A 21,705-nucleotide genomic window follows, 5' to 3' on the forward strand; every position below is an offset into this window, starting at 1 on the left:
ACCAAGGACTTTGTGAGGCTCATGCTCTGCCAGGGAGGAGGGGAAACCGTGAGGAAGCAGAGACAGGGCGCCTGACCCAGGCTAGCCAAGGAGGTATTCCATACCACAGCACATCATGCCTGGGGTGGGGGGTAACTGGGAGTTACCCGGAAGGACATGGGCTTCCGGGTGGGACTCGTTTCTTGGCCAGTGGTATTGTATTCTCTTCCCTTGTTACTTTCTCTTATCATTGTTGTCATTGGTGGTAGCGGTGGTGATTTGTGTTGTACATTGGTTGCTGGACTGTTCTTGTCTCAACCCGTGGGAGTTGCACTCTTTCAATCCTCCTCCCCGTTCCTCTGGGAGCGGGGAAGGGGAAAGGCCCCGGGAGGGGGGGAGGGGGGTGCTCAATTGCTCTCAGCCCAGCACTGGGAGTGAGTGAACAAGCTGTCTGGCTAGGGTTTAAACCACGACACCATCTATCTAAGAGTTCATTAAAAAACCTCAACAAAACAGTGTAGAAGGAAAAAGCAGAAAAATCTTAGTATGTAACTGAATCAGCAGAGCGAAATATTTGAAATAAGGTAATATTTTTCTGGAATATATAGTTAACTCATGAAACTTTGCCACAAGATACTGAGATTAAAAGTTTTAAATCCATCAACATTCTTAGACAGAACTGTGCACAGTCCTATTTATACTGGACACGTATTTGTAAGTAATACAAACCTGTGGCCTTTAGGACATACATCCTCACTGTTTCTTATTGCATCCTGATTTTCCAGTTGTTCACAAAAACTCTGCTGTGTTCTCATACAAAAAGTGGCAGTACCTACCATTGGAGAAGAATACCGTAATTGGAGAAAACTATTGCACTGTTACATGACTTTTACTTTATCTACCAGAAATGTCCCCCAGAACAAGCTCTTGGCGTGTAAGAGGATGGGTAAATCTGTTTAAACATTCTTTCACCAACACAGAAAAAAAATCAAATACTGCATTACTAATCATCTGACAGTTAGACTTACGACTGTGGGCCATGTGTTAAGTTTGTTCGTGTAAGTGTGAACTCCACTTTAGGAATCAGCAGGGTCGTCACCCATGCCAAGCTGTTGTGATATAAAGATGAAAACTTCAGGGCAAAATCTCAATATGCCGTATGGCTGCTTTTGCTGTGAAATTCCATGAATTCCAGATCTGAGACTGCTGGCTGCCTATGGCAGGATCATCCTGCACCAGAGAGATCATTGGTGACATAATGACAGGTAACAACTCGTGCCGTTCTTTTTCTCCTCTGCCAGCAGGACTATTGGGGTCAAAGAGTTGATGTTTGTTTTGTTGTTTTTTTTTTAACCTCAATCTGTTCCTACTTGTTGTTTTTTGCTATTAGAAGCTTTAAGAATTTAGCCCTTTTAGGATTTTATCTTATGGTAAGGAATCAGCTCACCTAAAATCCTACTGACATTTGGACAGTGCCTGTTTCATTATTGTGAAGACGACCTGTTCATAGCCAATGTGCTACAACATGATTAACAGCTACCAGTAGAAAAAGAAAGGCAGCTGATGTGGAACAGGCTAACAACATTATTCTATAGTGACAGTATAAACAAAGGAGGAGATAGTGAGTTCAGCTGACTGTAGCCAATACCAAGAGTGTAACTGTGCACCTGACTGTCCTCTTTTAGTGCAGAGCCCAGATCCTTTTACTGACAACACATCTCCGTAAATCTAAAAGAACATTTCCCAAGATAAAGTTGAATAACATTCTGTCTCATGGTAATCTTAATACTGAAGTTATCCAATGAGTGTTCTTCATCCTGTCACCATACCCTACAAATTTAAGGGAGTTTAAGCTTTCAGTCAAATCACGGAATGGCACTAAGTGGCACTGTAGCTTGATCTCAATCACTTTGCTGTAAAGTCTTGTTCTTCTGAAAACATAACTGAATATTCAGTATATTCCTACAGAATAAACTAGCCACTTAACTGATTCATTTTCCCCAGCTTATGTCAAAAAAACCTCTATGAATTGCCGGTTCCGTTAATTAGTAAATGGTCTACAAATTTAAAGCTGCTGTATGCCTTAGGTGACCTCTAAGATTGGTTGACTCTTTGTCAGGAATTCTTGTCTGAAATTTTGAGACTGAAAAGAAGCTGAAAATTCTCAGTACTATTATCCATCACCTGAACATGCCTTTCCTTGTGTACCAGGTGCAGGTGCCAGGTCCAACCCATCCACAGTCAAGGTGGTAGTTCCTTGGTGAAAACATGCATAAGGTTGAAATCCTGCACAGGCAGTGAGGAGTGAGGAAAAAAGTGTGAGAAACAGCCCTGTGAGCACCACCGTGAGAGAAGAAGGAGGGGAGGAAGTGCTCCAGGCACCAGAATGGAGATTCCCCTGCAGCCTGTGGAGAAGACGATGGTCTATCAGGCTCCTGGCAGGAACTGTGTCCTTTGGGAGGTCCACACTTGAAATGGGAACAGTGTGAGGAGGAAGGTGGGGTGGAGGGGGACTATAATGGACTGACCACTGTCCCCATTCACCACCCTTTTGTGCTGCTCAGGGGTAGGGAGGAAGCAGAGGAGTCTGGAGTGAAGGAGTGGAGTCTGGGAAGAAGAGGGGGATGGAGGAAAGTGGCTTTATTTATGTTTTTGTTTCTCACTATCCTATTCTATTTTTAATTGGCAATGAAATTGATCAGTTTTCCTCAAATTGAGTCTGTTTTGCCCATGATGGTAATTGGTAAGTGATGGCACTTATCTTTATCTTGACCCACAAGGTTTTCTATCTTATTTTCACCACCCTATGTAGGAGGAGTGAGAGAGCAGCTGGGTGTGTATCTGGCAGTCAGCCCAGGTCAACCCACCACAACATAACTATATGGATCTGATTTTCCTCATGACTACCCAGGTGCTTTAGATTATAGTGTCACATTGCCCATTACTGTTATTAAGGTTACAGCCTGTCTAAGGAAAAGAGAGGTTGTCGGGGCAGGGAGAATTTGCTCCAGGAAGGAATGTCTGGGCAGCCAGAGCTGGGGCAAGGGCAATGGAGAAGTGGGCAGAGGGCATGGCATGCAGCAAACCCTTTGCAGCTCCACCAGAAAGGTAGCTCTGCCTCAGCAGTCACAGCAAGGCAGATGGGATACAAAGGGGCTCCCTGGGGCTTGTACACAGTTTGTTGGGACCCTGAAAGCTACTGGGCTCTGAATCTAATCCTGAAAGACAAGATTTAGGTGAGGGCTACTGCAACCCAAGATCACCATCACAATTTGTTGATTAGCTCAGCTAACATAATCTGTTATACACCACTGTTTGTTAGGAAAGAGTAGAAATGGACTGTGTGAGAATTTCTACTGTATGGAATTCTTGTAAATGATGGAAGTAGTTGCTCATTGTAAAACATGTTCATAATTTCAGTAAAATAATGTGTGTAGTCACAAATTTCAAGCAGAACAATTATGCAAGGTTACTTGCATTTCATTCAGGATTACGGGTTAATGTATAAACAGCTTTTAGGGTAGCTGTGACAAGAGAGTATCAAGAAGAAATACCCGGAGCCTCAAAACAAAATTCAGAAATTAATCTGAAATATACATCATGAGCCTTTTTAGAGGACAAGGGTAAATGGAAAAACTAAAATACATTGAGACAGCTATTATGATTTTAAAATGTAATGTTGTTATATAAACAAAACAGGAAAAAGATGGGTTTTTTTGTTAGTAATTCTACAAGGCAGATAAATGTTTCTGCATGGTAACATACATATCTGTACCTCTGAGATGCTCCAACTCAATTTTAACCAGGGATATAAAGAAAATACAGCTCGTAATAGGCAGCAGCTGCAGGGATATGTTCATTAGTTAAATACTGACAGCTTTGCCATTTTTCTTTTCAGGTTTGAACTGTGAGTTTAGGCCTTGTGAGGCCAGCAATCCCTGTGAGAATGGAGCTGTGTGCATAGAAGAAATGAATTTGGACGTTTTTCCCCTTGGATTCCATTGCAAGTGTGTGAAGGGCTTTGCAGGTCCACGCTGTGAGATCAATGTCAATGAGTGCAGTTCTAACCCTTGCCTCCATGGATACTGCTATGACAGTGAGTTCAGTCTGGTTACTCACTTTAATGTAGAGTAGTCTTTTTGTTGAAGAGTCTGTAGCTACTGAGCTGCTCTGGGGAGAACAGTGGATAATTTACTGAAATTTAGCTTGTCTGATGCTCCACAGCCAGTACCAGAAGGATTATTTTTGCCAAAATGCTTCAACTCCTGGCACTGGTATTTCAGTGTTCAGGGGTTCAGAATTGCAGCTAATGAGAAATTTTAATGAGATTTGTGCTCTCTCCTTTGATACCTACATTAGCCAAACACATCTTACATTGTGCACTTGATGAGAGAATATTCAGGTGCTGAAAAGGAGCTCATGGAGCAGTTAGGCAGTATATGTCATAACTCTGACAAGTTCAAAACAGCATTAAACATCAAACTGATGCAAATGGAGTGTCAGTTTACTGTTAAGCACCTTCTATAGTGTATAATTGTATAACTTAACACTTTCACTAATAGATGTATTTAAAGGCTTTAGAAGCAACTTGATGATGAATTATTCTACTATATTTTGTCTGGATTGGGAAGCTAAATTCAGTAACATCTGTTATGTATGGAGTATTTACTGGAAAGTTTTATGGGGCCATTGCCACCTATCAGACACTTTCTGTGCTTGGTTAAAAAGAAGTAAAAGCAGTACTTTTCAGAGAATCTTACAGTGCTGGCTGGAAAGCAGAATGGAGTCTGGAGGTCATGTAGTCAAATCCTCATGAAGTTGAACTATGAACAGTGCTAGAGCAGGTCAGTCAGGGATCTTTCTAGCTGAATTTCAAAAACCTCTAAGGCTTCAAAACAGCCTCTTCCACTGATGCACTACACTTGTAATGTTCCCCCGCCTCCCAACCCCATCCAAATCTCCTCAGCTGTAACTTTGGCTATTGCCCCTTATATTGTCTGACACTACTAAGAGGAATTCATTTCTGTCATTTGTGTAAGTGCCTTGAACCCTAATTCTTCTGTGAGTCTATGATGATTCTGTGGTGAAAAAGGGAGAAAATTTTTATTATTAGCTTGTTAACGTTAAAATGAAGCTCGGAAATACATCATAGGTTGAGCAGATAAATTTAACTCAAGCAAGTTTTCTTTTAATATAGTGATATAAAGCAGTCTTTTCCCCCCAGAAAAAGCCAACAAAACAAACAACATTTAACTTGCCCATCTCATTTAAGCACAATATCAGAGATAAAATCTTATGTACTTTGTGTACAGTTTTGTGATGGAAAATTACTAACTAGCTTATAAGATACCATCACTTTTTCAGAAGCTAGTAATGGGTCATTGATTTATAATTCTTATGTCAAAATACTTTAATTATTTAAACAAATGCAGTACCTGATCTGCTTTCATATTAAAAAAGTATTTTGAGATATTGCATTTCATTTATTTCAATATTTTAACATGTCCACACCCCTTATGTAAAGCCAGTCCAAATCTTTCTCTAGATACTAGTCATAACTGTAACTTACTTAATTCTACTGTATTCTGTTGTTATGCTAAACAACTCTTACTACTAAAATGCTATCTCTGTTACAGTTGTGGATGGCTTCTATTGTTTGTGTAACCCAGGATATGCAGGACTGAAATGTGACCAGGACATTGATGACTGCATAATCAATTCTTGTGAACACAATTCTACATGCGTTGATCTACATCTGGTCAGTAGAGAGTATTTTTTACTTCAAATGATTGCTAAGTTTTCTTCCTGAAAGCTAAAGTAATACTGTTGCTAGTTCTAAACCTCCACTTAATCCATACACCTGTCAAGAGTTTTATAATTGTGCTTTCCAGTTACTGTTGTTTTTTGTTGTTTGGTTTTGTTGTTGTTTTTTGTTGTTTTTTTTTGTTTTTTTTTTTTTTGTAATGGTACAGGCAGTGGGAAAGAGCAATGTGTTTATAATTTAAAAGCAGTTCTTGAGTCAACGTGGTTATTTGGGGAATTCAAAAGGAGCATAATATTTTTATCTAGGTCTGTTTATGGACTCAAAGTGACAGCAATACTCACTTACACTGAAAACATTACCTTCAAATGGGCTTTAAAAGTATCTTACGAATTGCCTGACTGGGTTTAAACCACGACACCCCCAAAGATGGATTTAAGTACTTCAGGATTTATTTTCAAAATTCTTCAGCTATATTATTTCTGAAACATGAAGAGTATTAAAAATAGCTTCTCAGAAATAAAAATGTTCTATCAATTAAGAGATTAGTCTGTCTGGGTGGCGTAGTCAGAATTTTAACATTTACGTATTATACAGGTTCTAAATACCATAAAATTCACATCCAAAAATTATGTAAAACACATAGTGAGCGGATAATAACACAGTGTTTTGCTTAGCTAACTGTAGAGAGAAGCTGGAATGCAGCAATTGTATTCTAAATATTCTAACAGTGGAGTGCTCTGAGACTGTATACCAAAACGTAAGCACAAATGGTTATAACTGAAGAATTGCAACTCTGTCTGAGCTGCTCAGTTAAAATCTGGGACATCGATTGTGTATTCAGGTCCCAAATTTGTTCATTCAGTGAGATGGACATAGCCTTGGGTGACTTGGTCTAGGTTAAGACATCCCTGCCCATTTCAGGAGGGGTTGGAACTAGATTATCTTAAGGTCCTTTCCAACCCTTTCTATTCTACAACTGTGTGATTCTATGGCTAGGCATTAGATTAGGCAAATGTGATGATAAGGAAATACTATGTTAAATAGTGACACCCAGATATACAGAATTAACAGCTGATTTTTATAACATAGAAAAGTCATCTTAACACATCAACTCAAATAATATGTGGCAAATTATAAAATGCTTTTCTATAGAAGTATCATGGAAGCAGGAGTAATTTTATCTATTGCAACTTATCTGAGACATGAGTAAGAGGAACTAATCAGAGCAGACACTTCCTTCATTAGGTCACCTTGGCCAGCAAAAATTAAAAGATGTCAATATTAGTATTGTTAGCACAGCTACCTATCCTATATATTCTCAGTCATCAGTCAGCTCAACTAGAATTGTCTTTTTTGTAGCCCAAATATAAAAATTTTAAGATTTTGAAAAATGAGTTTGATGCTGGGAAGGTTGGTCTCACAGTAGTTGCCTTACATAATCATTCATCTTTTTGTTGTACCAAACTAAATAAATCTGATTAAGGTCTAAGTGTCTTTATTTTCACTCTAGCAAGAAGTATTTAGTGAGCCTTGCATAAAACAGTGTTAAATCTTGGATTTACGTTCATGTAGGTATAATTCAATTGTTCAGTCAAACTGATCAAAATAATAGGATGAGAGAAGTATGAGAACTGTTGAAAGGCTGCAGTGTTTTCACTGTGAAAGAGAGAGGTGCAGTCCTCCTGAACTGACAAAGAGTAAAGGGGTGAAGCTTTCTGCATTCATTGTACAAGTAATGAATAAAAATAGGATAAAACTGAAATATATAGACAGCAAAATATTTTACAAAAAAAGCTATTATTGAATATTAGCCTCTGGCTTTGCTTATAGTAAGGCAGGTTTTACCCAGGATAATTTGCAAATTGTTCTAAAAGAAGTTAAAATAATTAATTCCAAGTATAGTATAAAGTTGAGATATTGTCCCTAATAATTTTTATAAGATCAAATGGATCATACAGTAGCTCTAACTTCAGTTTTTGTTTGTACTGTTCTGTATGTCAAAATATAATGTAAATCCTGCCACTTTAGTGTATATGGATATCCATGCAGCAAATTGTAATAGATGTTTCTTCAGAGCTTTGTTTCTGTGTACCTACCAGATAGTAAATGAAAAAATATTAGCTGTAAGTAAACTTACATTGTATAATACTTTTTTTATTTCAATCCCATATCGTCCTTATGGTTAACTCTCTGCCACTGCTCGAGTAAAACCACAATTATTTCTCTTTCAATAAAACACAGTGTTATGTAAATGAGCTCTCCAACACAGCAACAGAAGATACTGTCAATTTGAACCTAAAGAAGCTACGATTACTTGTACAGTTTCTGGTTTCGTAAGTAGAAGGAAAAAAGGTCTCATAACAAGGTGAAATTCAGTAATTCAGGTCTTTTAGGAACCTGAATTAGGGAAGGTTTGTAAAAAAAACTTTGTATTAGGGAAGGTTTATGTGAAACATGGAGAGAGAGAACTATTAATTTCTTTTTTTTTTTTTATTTTTTCCACTCACACAAAAATATATTCAGAGTTGACAGACAGGAGGTCTATTCCACAGACCATGTCTGAAGAGTGTAACCCACAAATAGATTAGCTTATTACATGAGTTATGAAAGGAGGATTAATTGAAAAAAACTCTGGCAGTGAAAACTAGGGTAAAAGCAGTAGTTAACTGTTAACAGTTTACCTTATTCAAAAAGAAATTAGTCAGGTCTTTGGACTAACCTAATTTCCTAGATCTGTCATCCATCCTTAATTTCAGTTTAAGACAGAATTTCCTGTACTTTCTGCTAAATAGGAAAAAGAAAAAGAATCATCTCTAAAACATATAATTCATTATAGAACATCCAGAGATGCTCAAGGTATAATGAAGTAACTGAGTTTCAGGAGGCTGTTGCTTGTAGCTGATGATAGCAGGTGGTCTGACACTTGAAATAAGGATAAAGACTAGATAGGCCTGCATCAACCAAAAATTTCCAGATTTCTATGGGAGTGGAAATTCTCTAAGGTCTTAATAAAGCAAGCAAGTTTTGCAACTGGAATTGGTCTGAAACAGTACCTAAGTTTAACTAAAGGTCAGAGCACATACTATGAATGGTATACAGTATGCAACAAACGACAAGCTCCTTAAAGTTCCCAGGTCACATAAATTCAAGTTAAGTTGAATGTGACAAAGTTACACATTTAACTTTGCTGAGAGACTCCATCTGCTGAAACTGTGAATGTCCTGTTTGACAAATCAGTTTCAGATTACCAATCACATATCCCAGAAAAGAGCTATACAGCAGCTGGAGTTCACTTAAGAGACTAACAACCACAGCAGTACTTCTGCAAAGTACTGCTGCTAATACAACTCACTGTGCTGCCCTGAAAATTTGACTTGCCATACCTGATATATTTCATCTTCCACCTGTATTTAATTAAAAAAAATGAACAGTGTCCTCATAATCCTTCAATAAAAATTTTTTGAAGAAGATCGAGTTAAGTAACACCCTCCTCTTCCTTGTACTATAGGGCTAGTGGATATAGCAGTACACAGACTAAAAACTTAGTCATTATGGGATGTACTCCTTTATGCTCTAGTAAGTCCAGTTGAGTCAAAAACATTGGAATGCACAAAATTAACTATTGATATACTGACTTAGGATAATGTCCTTAATATTGGTCTGTGTAATTATACATGAATTGGATAAAGTGATTATGATGTCTTATGTTGTACTCATCTAATTGAAAGTTGAAGTCAGCAAACAAGCATCAACTTTCCATTTATTTTTATTTACTACATTATTTTAAATACTTTAATTTGTTGTTTGTTTTTTTTTTAAGAAATTGGGGACATATATGAAAAGTCTTAGGTTTAACCAACAATGTCAGTAAATACCACAGGAGTAAAACCCTTTAATTGTCTTTTTCAAAAACTGAATTTGAAATACTCTACAGAACAGAATAAAAGTGTTATAAAATGAAGGAAAGGGAGATTAAGAGAAAGTTAAAGGTAGGATTTCCAACGAGATGTGTGAACAGATGGCATATCAATGTGATAAAGACACAGGAAGGTGGTCCCAGATGGTGTGTTGTGAGCTCTGCCAGCAGCAAGGAGAATGGACAGAAAAAATCAGCAACAGCAGGGAAAGAAGTGAAAAACTTCACAACATAAGAAACAGGCTGGAGAACTGTGGCCTGTTTTTGAAAAGCATTACCCTAAATTAGATTTTTGTATGATGTAGAGACTAATGTTTATTTGAGGCGGGACATGAAGTGGTTGTACCTTCAAAAAAGCATTAAAAGTCCAGCATCAGTATTAAAGAGATTTGAGACTACGGAGACTTCTTTGACTCATAAGGAAGATAATTCTACACAAAAAGGTTTAGCTGCAGAGAAGTCGATACAATATACTGTCTGTATTTAGTAGATCTATAGAGCAGAAAGTCACTGAGGGGTAGGACTCCACAATAGCCCCCAGTAATAACTGTGAAATCAGTTAAATAGTGAAATTTATAGGTTGTTATTTGGTCTTTGAAAACTGCTTACATACATCTTTATAATACAGCATGCAAGAATTAAGATCAAATTTATTTTTCAGTAAAAGTATGATGAACTAATTGATTTACTGTGGGATAAGTCTGAGCATCGGGACTGTTACTGAAAAGGAGCTCTCAGACTGTAATTTCACACCCCAATTTTTATCACAGTAAGTCATTGTCTCTAAAGCCAAGCCAGATGAGTCTGGTAGGAATATTTAAGCGTCATCTACACCCATTTCTGAGAGCAGCATTGGTCATTTTCTCATGAAAATGTTCTTCTTTGTGTGTGTGTATTTTGTTTTAATGTATTTTTTGACATTAGTCATCAAAAAAGCTAAGTATCTTGCAAATATTTAGTTTTCAGTTTAAAACATAGCACCTATTTGCTTCAGTTGCAAGTGTTGAGTGTTCAGCAGTTCTAAAAATCACACTTTAAGTTGAAAATTCAGAAAAAAAAAAAAACAACAAAACAGGAGGAATTAATTTCTACTTATAAAAATATACTTGCTAAACCAACTTCAGCTGAGTGTGGTTTATTTTAATTTTCTTAGGGCAACATTCAACTGAAACCAGAAAACTAACCCTTCTTTTCTTTTTTCCAGAAAATTATTTTCCATGACTGCAGCTGTAGAGCAGACCAGTTTCCTCATGCTCTCTTAGGCACTGAATGAAGTGATGGAAAATTATTTAATCCATGTTGGTAGAAATTCTTTCAGTATATTTAGATGGAGAGGGGGTAAATCTATTGAATGATAAAACCCCTTAATTTGGGCATTTTCTAAGTTTTTGGTGTATATGATTTTGCAAATCCTGCATTATTTCTTTTCGCAAACATTTTTATATAAAATGCATGTAATGGATCCAAATTGTTATATGGATGGGTTTTGCTATGGAGACTACTTTCAGACTTTCATATAATAGATGTTTTTAACTCTTAAATGTGAGTAGATACTACATATATTTGCAGCAGTTTCTGAAAAGCACTCAGCCTTAGCCTTGCTCTGCTCTCACTGTAGCTGACAGAAAAATTGTTGTTAACTTCAGAGCTCCACTGGCCAAGTATATTCTAATTCCAGGGTCAGCTGTTTTGATTTAGTGGCAGACATTGATATATATTACATCAAAGGCAGATCTTTTGCTTCCCTTAAAAAAAGTCCATAATGGTATCTATAGATTATCTTCTTCTGACTCCAGGTTTGTTATCTCTTAGTTTCAGACAAAATATTCCTGTTTTCGAAAATGGTCTCCATGTGTTTTCTTTTTTTATGAAAGAAGAGATCCTACTCAAGTATGCAAAGTTTCAGCTGAAAGCAAATTTGAATATATTATCAACTCTTCAAGAACTTCATTAAAGGAAAAGCATCTGATGCTTAACTTTAGAAGCTGGGTGCTAATATGATAAACTGATAGTCGAACATCAAATAAAATCAAGTCTTCTGATAATCCTTCTTTGGCAATATACTTCACTGATCCTTTACTGCTGGCTGTGCCAATTATTGTACTGCGGCCAGCAGGGAGTTTGCTGCTTGAGCACCCTGAAAGCAGCTTATTATTCTCTTTCTGAAGCTTAAGAACCCTATCAAGATTATCAATACCTTGCTGCCCTTAGGCAACTTGTGTGATGATCTTTTTATTGTCATCTTTGGTTGAATTTTTCAGAAATCATATCTAGGCTTTAAATGGAGTGTTGTCTGTTTTCAGTACAAGATTGGTTCAAGACAGAAACTTTAATACTGAAACTTTTGTATTCTAAAGCAAAGAAATGAGGTATTAGGAGGGAAAATATCAAAATGACTGTACAGCAAGATAGGTTTCCAGTTCAAAAGGATTGGCTTAGATAGGCAAAGCAAGCACAGCTGTTTACAGAGTGAACTAAGAGACAGATGTTAGTGTCCTAACAGTCAAATAGTCTAAAAATAGAAGCAAAATGTTCTTCATAAATGTCCTTTAAGTTGTAAGGAAGTATTTTCTTTGGAGTGTATATTTGTGAGAAAATATATTTATAAGCCTAGGGCTGTACTGTCATACTTGCAAGTGCCTGCTTCTAGGAATGCTCCCATTGACTTCAGAAGGTTTCCATCGGAAACAAAAAACAATATTATTTCTCTCACATATCCTGAGAACATCCAAGGATTTGTGTTACTACATTGGGCAGTTATGCCATAAAGACAGATTCCCCCCGAAGCTGTAGTCAAAGATCCTTTCACTACATTCATTTCACTTCACACAGTGTAGCAAGCCTTATGTCATTTTCACTCTGAGAAGAAATTCTAAATGGGTGCAACAGAAACATTTCCCAATGTGGTGGGAGAGTTTTTCTCTTTTGTTTATGAACTAGTACCTGACTCAAACTGTTTGCATTTCTAGAGAATGGATGTTAATTCTACTCCATCAATTATATATTAGACTATGGTATCTCTTCCATAACAAAACCAATTCTGAAAGAATAAAGAATAGCCTCACCTTCCTGTTTGTATAATAAAATGTGAAATAATTCACATGATATATGTAGAACCGATAAATTTTCTATTTGTGTTTGTAATCAACAGACTAGCAGAAAATTTGCTAATTTTAGTGGATCTCTCTAGCCAATAACCTCTATTTAAAACTGCCTTCAGCCTTGGAAAACAGCATGGAAAATATCCCAGAGAAAGAATAGTTACCCATTTTCTGTTTTTTGTTTTTCCTTAGTTGCTTGCAAATTCTGTGATCTGTCCTTCTATTCCAGGAATTCTAACTGAAAAAGTGAGTGCAAAGCCAAGCTTCTGGCATCCCTTCACCCTGACCAAGTGGCTGTAAAGGCATGCGGGAATGGGCACTAACAGATTATGCTGTATGTGAGAGTTCACATGAACCATTTATTATGGCTGAGTATAGACTTAGAGTAGCATACGTATGGAAAGCACTTCTGGAAGAACTGTACTTCCTGGAGGATCCTAACATTCTATTTCTTCACAAATTGTATTTTTTATTAGGTTTGTTTAAATGCTTTTTTGTTAAAATACCCCAAGTTCTAAGGAATCTCATTGGAAGACCTTTCTCAATTGCATTATACTTTTCTCATCTTACTAGTGAGGACAGATCCTATACATACAACTATTATGAAGTAATACACTTTGGAGAATGCATTTGTCCATAAATTTCACAGCCTGTCTTTGAAAACTTAAATGAATGTATATAAACTAGACAGACCTTGTGGTGTTCAGTGTTGACAGCCAAGCAGATTAGATTCTCTCATTATAACATATTCCTATAGTTTCACTCAGACTGCCCACCCATCTCCGGCTCCCTTTTGTTACAAAAAGCTATGCCACCAGCTGGAGACAGAAGAAGCCAGTTTCAGGCTCCATAAGTTCTTCCTTCCTGATGAAAAGTATACATAGAAGTTGATCATGTGCCCCAGGCTGTAAAAGGCATCACATTTTGGAGGGAGGTCTAAAGGCATGGGATAAAATGTTTTTCATAAGAGGTTAGTCTCATATGTAGTCTTCTAAATCAAGAATAAAAATTAATCAGAAAAAACCCAAATCCATTGAAGTATCTTGTAGGTTATGCTTACATTACTATTTATTTTGTATTACAAGAGCATTTATTCAACAAATCTCTCTGCTGTACCAGCCTACTACACATGATTTGCACTGGGGAGAAGACTTGGATGATGCAAACAGGATTTCCCTTGGGTGAAATTAAGCCAGAAAAATGCTCTCCCACATGCATATAATGGGCTCCAAACACTGATTTTAAGTCTGTGGGTTTAGCTAAAATCTAACTTTTTAAAGTAAAACCCTCAGGATCCAGGTAGCATGTATGTTGGGTTCTCAGTGTGAACACTTTTCAGAGATTTGTTGCTGTTGCTGATTGCTAGTGTAGATATAGCCATTGTAATTTGAAGTTTCATGAACATACAGCAAATTCATCCAGCCTGGTTATACTATATTGCATATTACTTGCTTTTAAATGTATACAATTTACATAAACTGTATACCATGGAGGTTTTAGAAGATTTATGATATGAGATTGAAATGTAGTAAAAGAAAGGAAAAATTATGTCTTTTTCATTCATGTTTCATAGTACACCTGATCTAAGGATGTTGCTACATTATCAAGCAACATAGATCGATAGAAACAACATGAAACAGCAGGACCTAAGGCCTGTCTGCAAACAATATACATGTTTGGGGCAGGACCTTGCTATTTTGTAGTAGTTCTAGCATAGTGAACGTATTCCTGTAGACTCAGTGCTCATTAGATTAGGGAACATTGGGTGTACTGTTGAAGCAGTCTTCAGTTTCTTTCAAAAGTAATTTGGTTTGTGTGCAGTGAGACCACTCCATGGTGTGAGGCAAAGAACATGTAAGTGAGGACAATTGAGAAATTCGTGTCAAAACCATAATCCTAATCTAAACTAAAACACTAATGAGTCTGAACCTTATGGACCCTAAGAAACATGTGAACACATGGTTGTTTTTAAGTAACTTAGGCCAACAGATTCATAAAGGACAAATCCTGTGAAGCAGCAGTTTGTGATTTCAGTATGGACAACAGCGTGGAAATCTCTGGCTTTAAGTCTGTCCCTCATTAGTCAGCTGAGATACTTAAATTATGTGTAAGTGTACTGGTTGCCTATATATGTTTTCCATATGTTTGTCTGGTTTTGTGCCCACTGAAAATCAGTGGTCCATTTAACAGAGCCAGACAAATTGTGCCAAGTGATTGAAGTAGTTTAGCTCTTACTGGTCTGTAACAGACCATGTCATATCAGTTAAGTGAAAAATTCTGTGTATTGTTCCAAGACCTAAAAGACATCAGAGCAAGGAGGCTAAATTTAAACAGTTCTTGCTGACAACTTGACTGTTGGCAGTGGTATAATATTGGGCTGAATTGAACCAGGAAGGAACCAACTAGTTGCTAGCAGTGCACTGGCATATACTAAAGAAAGTATGTTTTCTTTTAAAAGGGAATGACTAAATGGTTTAGATAGCTTCACTATGTGACAAGCTTGACTTATATCCCAGTGTAACATCTGTCTTAATGTAGTTCAGCTAGTGATATGAAATAGAAACCTAGTAAGGAGTTATTTCCAGTTCCTTGATTCTGAGTACTAAGGAGGAGAAAGATATTTTGTTTCTTGATACATGTTTCCGATGTATTCGGTGCTGAGTAGCATTCAAGATCCTTGCTGTTCCAGTTTCATTCACATACAAACACTGAGGTACAGAAATAATAAAAAAAAAATGATGGAGGATTGCAAAATTTTTCAGCTGGTCTGGTTAGCAATCTCTCATGTAAGATTCATGTTATAAGGTAATTTCTGATCTTCATGTTTGAAGACAGTAATAAAATACATGTAGTACTTTAAAAATCAGCTGAAAAATGTCAAACCAGCTTAGTCCAAATATACATATTTAGTGTAAGAAATTGAAGCTTTTGAATATTACTTTTTTGTTGTTGTTGTGTTTTCTATTAGGAGAAACAACCATGTATTTTGTACAGCATAGAAAACACAATACATTTTTTAGTTTACTGTCTTGCCACTTGCTGGCTAGCTATCTATCTAGGATGACTGTCACTAAATGAGTTCTAAAGAAGTCCAAGCTTGCAAAGCATCTGCAGGGAGAAGTCCCAGTGCTGTAGTGAACAATAATGTACGTTCTGTGAGTGTGTACATAGGGGGAAGACACAAAAGGCACATCAAAGAATTTGGCATTTTCATTTTCCCAAAACTAAAGTGATATTATTACCTAAGCAACATTCCCATTGTCCTCTGGCTATGGACATATGCTTTATAGTCATGCTTCAGTAGCTGCTTCTTGCTTGAGGAATGAACAGTAATAGAGATGCTGTTTTTTACACACTTTAAGCATGTCAGTTTCATTAATAGAAGTATTTAGGAATAGTAGGCTAAATGCATCTTCTCACAGTATATAGGACTGTGTACGAATTCTTTCTCCTCAGGTTTCATTACGTACACCCGTACCTTCCAAGCTCCCAGCTTTATATTGCTTCTTGGTTTTGGCTGTATTCCCGAATGATTTACAATGCCTTCCTTACAGACTGTCAGGTTTTCTCCACTAAATCTTTGACCATTAACAAAATCCATACTATTCCTATTATTATCTATATGCATTATTATCTATATGCATTTCATTAAGGGAAATACTGACTTGTAGCTGACCGAGGGGAAGGAAAGGAACTGTGTGAAAGAAACAGTACTTCTCAGCGTGATTTTTAGCAATATAAAATATACCTTTGGCAGAAAAGACCAGGGAGGAATTATAAGAGTAACCAAAGCTTTCAGCATCATAAGTTAAAAATCAAGATGTTAACTAAGACAAGCACTAGTTGAGAAGGACTTTCTGGAGTCTCCATTCCCAGCTGTTCTGCATGACACAAGTGCAGAAAAATACTGTGGTTTAGAGAAAAAGAAATTATGAACAAGTGCATATCAGGAAAGAAAGAATGCGAAGTATATTTTAAAACTGGGTAATTTATATATAAGAGTTAAGTTTGATATAATACTAGTTTTGATCCAGTTCAAGTGTACTCAATCTCATGTATGCTGATCTAAGAAAACACAGACTTCTACAGAGCTTTAGGCTTTCCTCCTCCTGTCTCTATGAATCTATATCACTTCCTTGCAACAGCTGTCTAAATCTTCTGGTCGTGGTTTAAACCCAGTCAGGTAACTCGTTCACTCACCCCCCCCGTTTCTTTCCCTCCCCCTACTCCCGGAGGGACGGAGAGGAGAATTGAAAAGAATGCAACTCCCACGGGTTCAGATAAGAGCAGTTTGGTAACTAAGGTATAACACAGATCACTACTGCTACCACCAATGATAATAATGATAAAGGAAATAACAAGAGAAGAGAATACAACACCTCAGCACCAGCTGACCGATAACTCGCCCCCCAAGCCCGACCAAGCTCCGACCGATACCTCCTCCAACCCTGCAGTCTCTCAGCCCTTCCGGCTAACTCCCAGTTACATCCTGGGCATGAGGTGCTGTGGTACGGAATACCTCTTTGGTCAGTTTGGGTCAGGTGTCCTGTCTCTGCTTTCTCCCAGCTTCCCCTCCTCCCTGGCAGAGCATGAGGCTCACAAAGTCCTTGGCCAAACCAAAACATCGCTAACAGCTCTGTTCCCAGGCAGAAAGTCAAAACACAGCACTGCACCAGCTACCAAGAAGGGGAAAAATGACTGCTACTGCTGAACCCAGGACACTTCTATTTTTTTTTTTTTTTTTTTTTGGAATTGCCCTAATTTTTTTGCTGTTACTGTCAGATACATGATTTTTTTCTGTTCTTTATGATATCATAGGTTTTCCAACCCCAAATTTCCTTCTCTTGCTAAGCTGGCAGATGAGCAGAACACACATCAAACATAGTCAAGCTTTTGTTTTGCAACAGTATATCAGAGTATCTCTGTTACATTTTTTTGTCTCTAACCTGTAGGTGAGAGAAAAATGCATTGCAGACTTAATGTCTGTGTGTGGTGGTTTAACCCCAGCCAGCAACTAAGCCCTTAACTCACTTTGCCAACCCAGTGGAATGGGAGAGAATCAGAAAAGTATGAAAAATTGTGTGTGGAGATAAGAATAGTTTATTATTATTATTAATAATAATAATAGCAACAACACCACAATTTGATCCATTAACAAAAGATGGTCAAAATTAGACTTGCTAAACATCTATACATATTAGTAAAGACTACTTAGTCAGAGGTTATGTCCTTTCATCGTATCATTGCTCTGAATCTCCAGTTTTCTATCTGTCTCTCCTATTCTGTTTTTCTACTGCTTTTCCCCATTTAAAGCTTCCCAAGTCAGTACATTCGTCCAGGGGCCATCACTCTCCTCATGCTCCTATTAGTTTTGTACTACAGTACTACAGGTTTCATTTGGGATTTTTCTTTTTATTTGGTTGGTCATTTTTTTCCCTTCCTTTTTTTTTTTTTTTTTTTTTTCTGTGGAGTTATAGCATCCCTTGCTACTGTCCCATTAGCTGCAATGGCTGCACAAATCCACGCCCTTGTCCAGTTCCTGCCAAGGCCTGAGTAGGATTCCATGAGTGGAAGAAAAGGATGCATCTTTAGTGGTGGAGAAAGAAGGGGAGAGAATAAAAGAGTCAGTGGCCTAATGATGACACAACTGCAATTACACAGAAAGGAAAAGAAATGTAATCCATCAAACTTGTAGAAAAATTTCAGACACAAATAAACTTCCTGTGGCTTGTTGATGAGATTTTCTGTCTCATCAATATGCTGCTGAAATCCCAAGAATGAAGAAAAGCCCTGACCATGCACCATCATCATGAATTGTAATAGGTTTAATAAATACAGGTAGTGGGTATAGTGTTTGCAACACGATTAAAAGGTGTGGAGCCTCCTGAAGTCCTGTAGGACTCAGTACTCAGAAATAGGACTTCATTAGAGTAACAAGAGGTAACCTCCAGGAAGACCCACAACATGCAAGTTACACAAGGTTACTTTTCATAAGATCACGCTCTCCCAGAGAGAAGAAATGAGACAGAAAAAGCTACAGGCAATATTAAATACTTTTGCAGCCTTACAAGATAGAATTAAAGTCTTTAAATTTGCTGCTGTCAGAGAGCCTTTTCTTTCTCTCATGTGAAATATGAGCTAACAGGTAAAGAGTTAACCTCTATCACACCAAATATAGACAGAACCATAAAATCTGAAGAAATAATTTCTTAAAGCATAATTTCTGTAAGCGCACAGTAGTCTAATTACAGAACAAATTATTGATGGTTTTATTGCTTCATCTTAAATACTATTAAAATTAATTTTAACTATGCGTTAGGAAAACAGAGGAAGAGGGGAAGATAGTTCTTAATATTTGAATCTAAAATAGTGGGTGAGGATATTATTGGAAGAATCCTTCTATTCCCTTTTCTCTTACCTGTATACATTTTTTATAATGGAAATCCTTTCCTAATAGTTCTTTAATATGCTAATAAATCTAGAATTAACTTGCATCTCTCTCTCTCTCTCTCTAAAATGTTGACAACCCCCAGCTGATTAAAGTGTATCTCAGTGTTAGCTTTTATATCCTGTTCTAGAGCCTCTTTATTCATATTTTAGTTGACATACGATTGTTAGAAGAGGCCTCAAAAACCAACTCTAATTGATTTTTCAATTAAATACTTTGGTTTTCAAAAGAGTACTTGTATTTGACTTTTGGAGACTTACACATCATGTTACATAACAAGTGAATCAGACTGTTGAACACAATTTGTTCTTTTCTGGGAAAGTATTGATTCTTATAGCAAGCCACTCTGAGACCATAAGTATTAACTACAGAAATTCTCTTGCAGTCAGAAACTTCTATGAAGTTTTACTTGTGAATGCAGCTATCACTGGGTGACTGCTAAACAGGCTTTTCCAAGTTCTTAGTGTATAAACCAACTTCAGGTGCTCATTATCAAGCAGTCATGTACTCTTAGTTTTGGTAATGCAAGACTGAGTGAAGAAACAGTAAGAAGAGCGCCAGGGTTTAGTTTCCAATACAGAGGAAGCCTACAAAATACAAACATCTGTGATACAGTGCTACTTTCTGACCTGGGATAAAGTCTAGAAAATTGCACTACATTTAGTGACTCAGAATCTGGGGACAATGGATTTCACTTTTGTGGAACCCAATCTGTCCAACTCCAGTCACCCCCTGGCCTTCCAGGATCTGTGGCCCTGGTCAAAATGACAATTCAAGTCAATAAAAATGCTGAACTTTCTCTGAAAGGCATGCACAGTGCTACCTGGACATTGGTGTTTATCTAGCTGTATGAGGTAAATGGGGGAGTTTCCACTGGAATTTAAACTTTTGAAACTGTGCATGTTGATCTAACTGAAAAGGCAAAGAACAATGACACAGCAGTGAAAAACAGCACTGTTATGTCCCAAGAGCTGCAAATTAAGCCCTATTCTTTCAAATACCTGACTCTCAATGCATGCTTTGTTTGTGTTTCTTACAACTACGTGATTTCCTACAGGATTATTCTCTGCTCTTTGCGTCTTCATTTGCGTGCTCATAGCCTGACACTAGCACCACCCAATTTATTTGAAAACATCCTGTAGATACCTACTGCACATCAGCTAGCCATCAGCCTGAGCTGCTGCTGACATCTGCGTTCATCACTTACAGACTTTGAGCCAAACAATGCTGTTTAAGACCAAACTGACAGTGAGAACTAACTGGGTTTGGATATGAAAGCACTTTTAGTCCCAGGTATGTATTTAATATTAACAAGTGACAGGCCTCCCTGCCCATGCTGGGAAAATGGGATGGCCTGGGAGAGCAGCCAGATGGGTCAGGGTAAGAGTTCCTTACACAACGTCCCTGCCCTGTGAATGGAAAAAGGCAATACGGTGCAGGAGGAGGAGGGGTGAGTCAGGGCAGCGCTCCCAGCAACGGGGTCAGGTCGCTTCCGCATCTCCATTAGAGCCCCAAAGCACTCCAACTGCCTCCTGTACCATCTCTGCCAGCTTTCTCCGTCTGTGATCACAGCTTCTGTCAGCCACAGGAGCAGAGAGGAAATACCCAATGGTGACTGGCTGCTGCTGCATGGATGCTCCTTGCTTATCTCTCTGGAAGGTTCTCTACAGGTTACCTAGTGCTGACCCACCGTGCAATATAACCAGGCAGTCAGCAACTAAAATGCCATGCATTTTAGTTTTGGAGACAATGGCATAACCTTAATATAAAAATCTAATGTTAATGAAGAAGTTTATGGTTAATTGCGGTTGATTTGATCTCATTTTGTCACAAAAAATCTGGGTTTCTCTTTTTTTTTTTCCTAAAGTTTTGCTTCTTTATGTTGTTAGGTCAGGTCATGGTCTCCCCACTCCTGCTTTCTCCTATGATCATAATTTGTTCTTCATAGGCTCCTAGTTGCTGTATGAAACCAGTTTCCTTTGTCCAGTTCAGAGGCTGTGTCAGCCTATGTCCACCACTAGATGGATTTTGAAACCCTGTTAATCTATAGTAATTTTGGATTAGATTGAATAAAATATTTTCAGGTATGTATATTAATACATGGACTAGATTGCATAAAATTTGTTTACTACAGAATCATCTTTTCTTCCTTTATCCTTGTCTGTTGGTTGTGCAGCTGATTGGTTTTATGCCAACTGTACTTACCATGGGGCATAAGTTTGGCACTTTCAAAAACTCACCTTTTTGTATTAGGTATGATAGAAGGAGCACATTAATTTGTAATGTGATTTATTATACTGAAATGCTCTATAAATTTAAAGTAGGGATGAGTGAAAGTTCAAAAGAGGAAAATTGACATCAAATACTTTTATGAATGTCTGGGGGCTTTTAAGGGTATTTGGGTTGAGGTATTTTCAGAACAGTCTGTTTCTTTAACTTTCTCCCACTTTTGAGCCTGAGATTGGCAAAAGTGACCCTTTGTGGTATTTGAAGTGTA

General features: G+C 37.5%; 1 protein-coding gene across 1 annotated transcript in view; it reads left to right on the top strand.

The window, feature by feature from the left end:
• The window catches only part of EYS (eyes shut homolog), a gene marked incomplete at its 3' end in the record, with an annotated part of 771,151 nt that overhangs the window by 266,484 nt on the left and 482,962 nt on the right, over positions 1 to 21,705 (top strand). Inside the window, exons 19-20 of the mRNA XM_057418821.1 lie at positions 3,878 to 4,075; positions 5,616 to 5,737. Of these exons, the coding sequence (XP_057274804.1) occupies positions 3,878 to 4,075; positions 5,616 to 5,737 (320 nt within the window). The remainder of the gene's footprint in view (positions 1 to 3,877; positions 4,076 to 5,615; positions 5,738 to 21,705) is intronic.

The sequence above is a fragment of the Pezoporus wallicus genome, unplaced genomic scaffold (assembly GCF_028554395.1).
Source record: "Pezoporus wallicus isolate ANWC-B61680 ecotype Strahan unplaced genomic scaffold, APGP_CSIRO_Pwel_v1 contig_4901, whole genome shotgun sequence".
Lineage (NCBI taxonomy): Eukaryota > Metazoa > Chordata > Aves > Psittaciformes > Psittacidae > Pezoporus > Pezoporus wallicus.